The sequence below is a fragment of the Pyricularia grisea genome (genome assembly GCF_004355905.1).
Source record: "Pyricularia grisea strain NI907 chromosome V map unlocalized Pyricularia_grisea_NI907_Scaffold_6, whole genome shotgun sequence".
Lineage (NCBI taxonomy): Eukaryota > Fungi > Ascomycota > Sordariomycetes > Magnaporthales > Pyriculariaceae > Pyricularia > Pyricularia grisea.
The window spans coordinates 542,299-551,577 of NW_022156719.1; the positions used below are offsets into that span (position 1 = coordinate 542,299).

Genomic DNA, 9,279 nt, shown 5'->3' on the forward strand with positions numbered 1-9,279 from the left:
GGGGGGGGGGGGGCTCTGCGGAACTTGGATGCGAGCAGGGGGGCGTGTGTGTTGCCCGTATTGTGTTTTAGTAAACAGGGTTAAACCCACCACATAGTGTTGCAACCGCATTTGACCGATATCTTTCAAAGAACTTTGTACTGTAACGTTTTTTTTTTTTTGTCTCTTCCCCTTGAACCTATTCTTCGCAAAACAAGAAGATGGGTGGGCTGGATACCTTGAACTGTACCATATCTATCTGGCTTTGTATCAGGGGGGAGATGCGCATGACATGCTGGGGCAAAATATGCTCGGCAGCAGATAGACAGCACGCGGGGAAACGTAAATCTATTTCATGCGGTTTAGATATCCTTGGCGCTTGTTTAGCTGTCTTGAGGGTAAACTCTATTGTTTTCTTTCTTTTCTTCCTGCCCTACACTTCTCTTTTCTCGATCCATTACTGATGCATCACCACTATTATAGACTAGGGTTGAAGCGATAGGATAACCTTGATATAAGAGGGAAGGTGGCGAAGTTTTTTGCCGAGCAATGTTTTAAGAATAAAGCAACAACGATTGGAAAGATCATGCTTTTAGTAATTGTAGGGCCGCATATTATTTCCGTTTGTAGTTTGACACTTTTTCGTACCTACATTAATTAAACGAATTGGAAAATGGTGGCTTGGATGTGTGGCGCCCGCGGCCGCCTGTCGTCCCAAGTTGAGGCGATCGACATGAAGATGGGCATCAATTAGATAGGTTTAGGCATTGATGAGGGTAAAAAATAGAGTGGCAGTTGATGTGTTTCTGCCAGATGGGAAATTTTTTTTCTTGGAGGTTGTGCCTTAGTTAATTTTGATTTGGGCTGATGTTTGAAGAAAAAAAACAAGAAAAAAAAAAAAGCCTGCGTCGAGGCTGTTTCGTTTCTTCCACTTTTTTGTCTGTGGACGTGACCATACCCCACGTTTGACATGTATTAGTTAAGACTTTTTTTATGCTGTAAAGTGGAATACGGGAATAAGAATGCAGTTAAGAGGGGGCGTGCAGAGAACAGGAAAGAGACGCCCAAGGAGAAACCCGAACGTTCACCGCGGCCCGAGTTCCATGAGCCCAGCAAGCAATTGACTGGGTACCTAGGTACCTTCCCCAGAACCGAAGGACCGACAGAAAAGGGACAACGTTACGCCTGTCTATGGGCTGCCCAGCTACCTTAGCAAGCTTAGGTTAGACAAGGTTGGCTTGCTATGGTAGCTATTACTGCGGCATAGAGCTGGAGGCCGCATTGGGGGCAACTATTTCGCGAGAGAGCTAGTGTCACACATGCTGCTAAACGAGGAATAAACGAGGAAACAAAAAAAGGGGGGGAGGATTCCTTGGATCTCAATGCAGATTCTTTTTTTTTTTTTTTTTGTTTACGGGAGTGTGTATGTATCTTGCGACTTGGTAGGTGAAAAATTGGTGCAATGCTGGCCGGGTTGGTTTCTTTGCAGATATCCATCTTGTCGATACATAACTAGGTACTTACCAGTTCTGGCCGTGGCTTATTCCCATCGAAATCGGCTAAGGAAGGATGGCATGGAGATCTTTCGGATTCCAGACTGCTGGGCAGATAAAAAGCCGGAGCGGGGCCACCGTTGCATGAGCGCCACTTCACATCTGATTGGTCAAGCCACTATGGAAACTTTTCCGCGGACAGGGTTATCTTGTCTTTAAATAACTCCAATTGGATGGGTCACTCAATGCTGGATGGCTGTGCTGCAGGGGTATAGCGTGCTTACCACGGCAAGTAAAGGTGGGTAAACCAGAGGTTTTTCCCTTTTAGCTATTATCGTAGTAGGGGGGAAGAAATAAAGAAAAGAAAAAAAAAACATTTTTCACTTTGCTTGCATCTTGCAGTTTGATCTGTCAGACCCATAGATTCGGGTTCGGCCGCAGGAACAACAAAGCCATCAACGGAAGCCTTGGTGGATGCGAAGTCGGCATGTGGGTGATACGGGGCTTGGGGACTGTACGAGCTGTGGTCCCCCCAAGGACCGTTAGCTCAGAATTTTATTTCTGCGTTCTAGGATGGGCGATTTCCTAGCCCTGCGAAGAGAACTCAGACATTATCCTGCATATCGGCCAAACACCCACGCCCTCTGTCAACATGCCTGCTGTCATACGCAGCGGCATGGCCGTTCTTGCATAGGGCGGTATCCGCTGACATGACAAATGTTCACCATGGGGGAAACATCGCGGAATATATCGTGTCGCAAATTCTTGCCGACATGTCCCCGATGTGTCAAGGTCAAAAGGAGGAAAATATTCCTCGGGTGTGTTTAATGACAAAGAATCTGATGGAAAGGTGCGAAAATAGTAATAGTAATACTGCGTCCTAGCCTTAGAAGCATACGCGGCTTTCCGTGGGAGTCATCCATTATTGATATCATCCTGCTCGTCAAAATACGCGAGCGGCATGCAGAAAGGTATTAGTCAAACTTGACAGCTTGCCAGGCAGCGAGCGCCCTTGTGATTGTTGGGATGAACGACTTTTTTTTCTTTCTTGTCTCGTGTAATCAATTGACAGCTCGCTCCAAAGTCAAATGCCGAAAAGAGGCAGCCGAAAAGGAGCGTTAAGTCCGGGTCGCGGAGGGAAAATCATTTTCACTCATCCTAAGACTCCGTAACGTGCAGCGGAAAATCCGTATAGTAGACATTTCCAAGCATGACCAAGATATCCCCGACTCTTCCAGGCATTTCCAGGGATGCGGGTTGCGGGTAGAGGGGAGCTTGGGCGCGTCTCGCCCGCGGAGTCGGGGCTGAGCTCCATTAGCGCAAAGACCCCGTTCCCACCCCCGTCACTAGCCGGCCGATTGAACCAGAAATGTCCAAACGAGAGCAAAAACTGATCACGTGGGCGGGCTCCCAAACCGAACTGCGCCTGATTCGGTTAAATGTCGGTGTCGGATTTCATTCGCTTCCTGGCGTTTTATCCGTAGTGTTGAGTCGTCTGTCATTAAGGGGGTTCAGCTTGACATGGATCAATCGCCTTATTAAGAAAATTGAGGCCGCTCCAGAACTACATGGTGGCATGAGATGTTGAAGCGCCTCATTGATGGCGAAGAACCAATGATCACGTTGCATAAGCGTTGCGTGTTTGGGTGACGACAACAAGGATTTTGGATTTTTTCATTTTTTTTTTTCTTTTAGGTGTCGATGCCTCGGCTTATGGAGTTGGCGTACCTTGCATGCAGTACCAAGAATTTAACTGACAAACCAGAGAAGGACCTGAGCCGTGCCACCGGCGTGGCTGTGCGATTTCCCGCCCGGGGTTTCGATCTGATGTGGCTTGGTGCGCTACTTTAAGTGGGCACAACAGGAAATCTCTACCGGTAGTGGCTTTTTGCTGGACTGGCTTGAACTGGCTCGACTGGGTAGGGCTGGTCGGATGTCAATCCAATTGACACTGCTGCGCATTAAAGGCGATAAGCTACCTACTTAGCACTCTGTAATACTTTAATGAATTATCTAATCACTGCCAGACTTGATTAACTATCTTATTACTCCCGCTAAGTCTACGTTAACAGGAAATCACTTCCCCATTCGTCGCTTCGGTCTCTACATGCGGCTTGGCTTTCGTATCTGTTCAACTGCGGTTGCGGGGATTCCGGTGTAGGTGCCATGGCATTTGTCCACCTACAAGAGTCGGCTATAGTTTTTTCCTACGAGTTTTTTGCCGGGAAACAAGGACCCTGAAATGAGACCTGCACAAAACCAAGACTTTTGATGAACCACACTTATCCTGGAGAGCTTTGAGGGTGTTGGTTGCAATGTCGGAAAAGGGGGGGTGTGTACGGCAAAGCCCATCCATTGATGGTGTGTGTGTACAACCAACTTACCAGTAGCCTTACGTGGTAATCCGAAAAAAGAAGAGCCCTACATAATACCAGCCAATCTTGCATTGCTTGCTTGCCTTTTGCTTTGAGCCCACTTCTCCACAGCTCGCTGGTTTCTTGCTTTTTTTTTTTTTTTTTTTTTTTTTTTTTTTTTTTTTTTTTTTTTTTTTTTTTTTTTTTTTTTTCCCTCTCGTTTTTCTCCTGGAGCTTTTTCCTAATTTGTCGTTTTGTTTCTTATCCTATCTACGGTAAAGGGGTCCGTGATTGATGGACGTCAAGGCACGTCACCTGAGTGGTAGAGCATATTACCATGCTGGCACCTTTGCTACCTTATCCATACCTTGTTTTCCTCATGGTCCTCGCTTTACCGGGATGATCTTGCAACCCGACTACGCGAAAGCATGAAGGTCCCTGCTTTGACAAGCAGATCTGGGTTGCAAGCTAAAAGATGACGACGAACTAAGCAGGAAAGACGCGGGATTATTCATAGATTATGCTTTCTGAGCATTACAGTTAGTTGTAGTAGTATCTGTCGACTTCCATCAATGAGAAAGGAAATATTTAAATATGTTCTGCAGCGGGGGTGGAGTGTGCAGAATTGTCTTTCATCATCATCATCATCCTCAGCTCTCTTCTTACACGTCCAACTAATTTGCAACGGGATTACATATTTTTCATTTCAATTGCTACCATAAAATTTGGTAGGTAGTGTAATGCATTTGTCAAGCCACAGGTCAAAAAATGGTCGGGTCGCGGTCTCCGAGGGAGTCCGATCAGCCGACCACCCAATTGCAGCAGTCGACCCTCTTGTCGATTTCTAAGGCCAAAATCGGCCCCCGACATGGCTTGGACGTCGGCTACTCCAATTGGCCTATTGTGATCTGTTTAGCACATGCGGCTGGGAACAAAGAAGAAGCGAAAAGTTGCGTGATCATGGCAGAGAATGTGCATGTGCTCTCTACAAATCAAACCACTGCGAACATACGAGAAATGCCACTGTTTTTGCATACATCTTCCAACCTTGGTACCGTAGTGAATACCGTAAGAGGAGACCCTTTAGTGCTTGGGCAGTATCTGCCAATCCAAAGAGGCCCCATGAAAGCAAGCCCAGCCCCACGGCTAGGCTCGGACAGGGCCCACATGACTCAATCACTTTTTTTTTTTTTTTTTTGTTCGCTGACAAAACTCTGCATTATGGAACCAGTTGTGGACACCCTGGTTAGCAATTGAACAAAAAAGACCCTTGGATCCACAGATCCCTGCACTATGCGTCATCGCACATGGACGAAGACAGCGATCGGGGGCTCTAATGACACACCCCCCGTCTTTCAGCTCCCTCCACAACCTGCACACCTCCATTTAAAGAACTTTGTCCCTCCTCCCACACTCACACATTTTTGCCACTCCAAGATCAAAACCACAAATCTAACAAAACAACATCCCTATCATACAATATAACACTTCGAAAACTTTCCGACTAAATATGCTATTGACAAGACCATTCCAATCCCACAATCATTTTCATCAACAGAACACAGCCAACACTGCTTCCAACGGCATCGACGCCAACAGCAGCACATATAGTCAAAGAACAAGCACAAATCCGAGGAGCAATTTTGCACACGGCTACAACACACAACCACACGAGATCCCCCGCGACATCGACGCAAACATCGACCTGGGACTCGACGTCGACTTTAGCCCGCTCAACGCAGATTCGGACATCGCCTTGTCGCCGTTCTCGACAAACTCGTGGCTCTCGTCGAGCTCACCTTCTCTGATGAGCAACGCTGATCTGATGCCGACGTCTGAGAGCTGGTATGCCCAAAGCCACATCAGCAACAAGCCAGGACATAGAACATCAGCGCACAACAGGGAGTCTTCGCTCTCTTCACTGGGCTCGGCCGGCCCGGCGTCGCCTTACTCGCAGTCTACGACAAACCCACAGATCGCCGTGACAGACTCGTTGACGGATGGGTTCGGAGGCAGCAACATGTTCAACTCGAACGATTCTTACTACCACCTGGCAAAGTCCTTTGGCCCCGGCCAGGACGGAAGCAATTTTTCACCAAACTACCCAAACCAGCTGCACACCAACCCCACAGCAACCACATATAACCATATGCTGGCGCAGCAAAAGCCCAAGTCGGAGAGGGGACTTTTACCTCCGCCCGAGCTATCCGCTAGCAATGCGTCAAAGTCACGCCCGGTCTCGGTGGCGAGCTCGGTTGCTTCTCATGACTCACCAGCAACGCCATGCAACGTTGAGGCGGAAGATGAGAGGAGACAGAGGCATGCCGCCAGCCTTCACGTCGTCCCAAAGCTCGACAGGACAATGACCGACATTTACAACGACGAGCTGTATAGCCCCAACTTCACCTTGAGCACTTCAACTCCGTCACACACACAGCCTGCGCAAAACCCTGGCTCTCCGCATCACGACATGTTTGCGCAGAGACTACAGGCAGCCCAGCAGCACCTTAGTGCTGCCCAGACTCCGGTAACGACCGTGTCTAGGGATCGCTCACCATTCCGCAATGGATCGCCCCTCGCACCGACACCCATGCACGACTTTGGCATTGACCGGCAAGGGCAGGCTCAGCAGCCAAGGCAGCTGGGTTTCAAGTCAGCTCAGCAGCTCCGGGAGCAGCACAAGGCAGAGCAGGACGATGAGGTCCTTCGTCAGCAGCTGAACAGGGGATCAAACGCAGCGACACCTCAAACAATATCGCCCAAGGACGCCATGCTTGAATTCAACGACAACGATGATCTGAACAACGTGCCACTATTCGCGCAGACATCTTCAAATGGCATGAGCGGCTTCACCGAGGACGAGCTCAACAAGGCTGTCGCCGCGGCTGCTGCTGCATCTGCTGCCGCACAGAGCAGCCAGGGTTTCGGCACTCATGGCCTGCCCATGGACACGAGCGCATTCACCTTCACAGCGGCACCCATGGCGCCCACGATACAGATTCCTCAGGCTTATCCATTTGTTGGCGCTAGCCAGATGTCGATGCAACAGACTCCAGTCTCGATGCGCGGTTCATCATCTACCCCGGGACATCTGTCGGCTACAAGCCATTCAAACAGCACCCACAGCAGCATCAGCCCGAGCATGAACAGCCCTGGGAGGCCGGAGGGTAGGATCAGCGCTGACGGCGGCACGTACACCTGTACTTATCACGGCTGCAGCCTCCGGTTCGACACACCAGCGCTCCTGCAGAAGCACAAGCGTGAGGGACATCGTCAGGCACATGGCCTCAGCACAAGTGGACGCAGGACAGACATGGAGATGGGGCATGGCGGAGACGGCATGACGTCGCAGCTCCTCAACACACAGCACGGGCCCCACAAGTGCAACCGCATCAACCCGAGCACAGGCAAGCCCTGCAACACCATCTTCTCCCGACCTTACGACCTTACAAGGCACGAGGACACGATCCACAATGGCCGCAAACAGAAGGTTAGGTGCGATTTGTGTACTGAAGAGAAAACGTTTAGCCGCGCGGATGCGCTTACGAGGCACTACCGAGTTTGCCACCCCGATGTCGAGTTTCCCGGCAAGCATCGTCGTCGAGGGATGCAGGGAAGCAACAACAATCACTGAGCAAAGAAGTCTCATTCATTGTTACGAAGTTTATTGTACGACTTGAAATTCCTGTTCGGCATTTCCGAATTGACGGCACGTTGCACAATGAGAGCGAGGGGTGTATGGATTGTGTGTTTGTGCGTGTGTGTGTGTGTGTGTGTGTGTTACTCGAGGACCCAGCCTGAAACCTTCCCTCAATTGGGATGGATACACAGGACAAGGAGGAATGCTACAGCGAGAAAAGAAACAGAAAAAAAAATGATACTAGCATTCAGTCCATCCGAACCACGGCTGCACACAACCTGGACGATCGCAGGGACAGCCACTTGGAACAGACCAGACCCTAAAGCCAACGGCATTCCCAAAGAAGGGAAGGTCCTTGGTTGGTGGGGAATCAAATGACGGCATCGAGGTGGTTCCGAGTCGTCATTAGCGTGATTGAGACGCTCTGAGCCCAAGCCCGGCTCCCCGCCCGACCAGTCCTGATCGATTGTCGCCCCGCCAAGACGACCATGGGCCCCAGAAAAATTCAGGGTCCAGCAACCATGTTTGCACGGTTGGGGGCCCCACCGCCGAGGCACCGGAAGAAGCTCTCCATTGCCAATCCCGGTCCAAAAAGAACCCTGGATGACGTCAGATGATCGCATCAACGAACCCTTTCCGCGGTTGGCTCTTGCTTTCTTTTGTCAAAGACGACATGGAAGCATCACCGAGTTTCTAGAAGAGCTCAGTTCTCTTGCGTCGATTGACAGGAATGCCAGGCCAACCTAACCATCGTAACCCCCATTACGAAGTAGCATAGCATCATACATTTACTTTTACCGCCCTTGATCACACACCCCCCATTACGACACGATACGAAACAAAATTTGTTCAATTCATTTGGCTGGTCTTTTCTTTTTTTTTTTTTTTTTTTTTTTTTTCCTTTTTTTTTTTTTTTTTTTTTTTTTTTCTTTTTTTGACTTTTTTTGCTGTACACTATATTTCTTCCCCCAGACATCATGACCCGCAACATCGTCACCACCACCATCATCATCATCATTCCTTCTACCCTTTGGTCATACGTCATTTGACGTCGTGCCATTTGAGATGGACAACTTGGGCGCAGATTTTCTGCATCACCCCCGGATTTGTTTAGCGACTGAATTTTTAATGAATGCAGCCCTTACTTTCTGATTTCTCTTCGTTTTAACTCATTCATGTATTTTTTGTTCTCCTTTCCAAGGATGATTTTCAGTTGAATCAGCGGCGACATAAAATATAGATGGGATACCACTGGGATGGGCAACTTTTGGGTTTTCTCCTATTTCATCAGTCACACACTATATTTTTTCTTATCATCTTTTTTTTATAACATTTGCTAAGAGTGATAATCCGACTGCAGCATAGCCTGCGAAGCGGTGCATTACATTTTGTCACATCTTTTCCTTTCTTTAGACATGGAGAAAAAGTATGATGAGAAAACAGGGAAGAGATAAGACGACGGCATCAGTGTGTTGTACTACGTACTGTAATTGAACTCAAATCAAAAATTGTACATTAATTAGCCCTTGACGAGGACAAAGGATTTAGTGCACGTGTGAATGTGTTGTGTATCATGACTCGGACTTGAACAACCCACCCCCGCCTAAGAAAAAATTCAATTGCAGAAATCATGGAAACTTTGAACAAGGGGAAATACTATGTAAAATAAAGGGTAGGAAGAGGGGAAACAAAAGAGAACAGCACCAATCCCGGTAAACTCCACAGACATACATCATGAGGTACTCTGCAAGGGTCGTAGGCCCATCGTCATAATCTCGGAAGACCTTTGTTTTCGTCCCTAATTCAATCTGTT

At 48.4% G+C, this 9,279-nt stretch overlaps 1 protein-coding gene across 1 annotated transcript; it reads left to right on the forward strand.

Annotated features, from left to right (window-relative positions):
- Positions 1-5,336: 5,336 nt before the first annotated feature.
- Positions 5,337-7,460, forward strand: PgNI_08109 (uncharacterized protein; the record flags this gene model as incomplete). The annotated part of the gene is made up of 1 exon (XM_031128109.1): positions 5,337-7,460. The coding sequence occupies one exon, from the start codon at positions 5,337-5,339 to the stop codon at positions 7,458-7,460; it is 2,124 nt and encodes a 707-aa protein (XP_030979016.1).
- Positions 7,461-9,279: the final 1,819 nt, after the last annotated feature.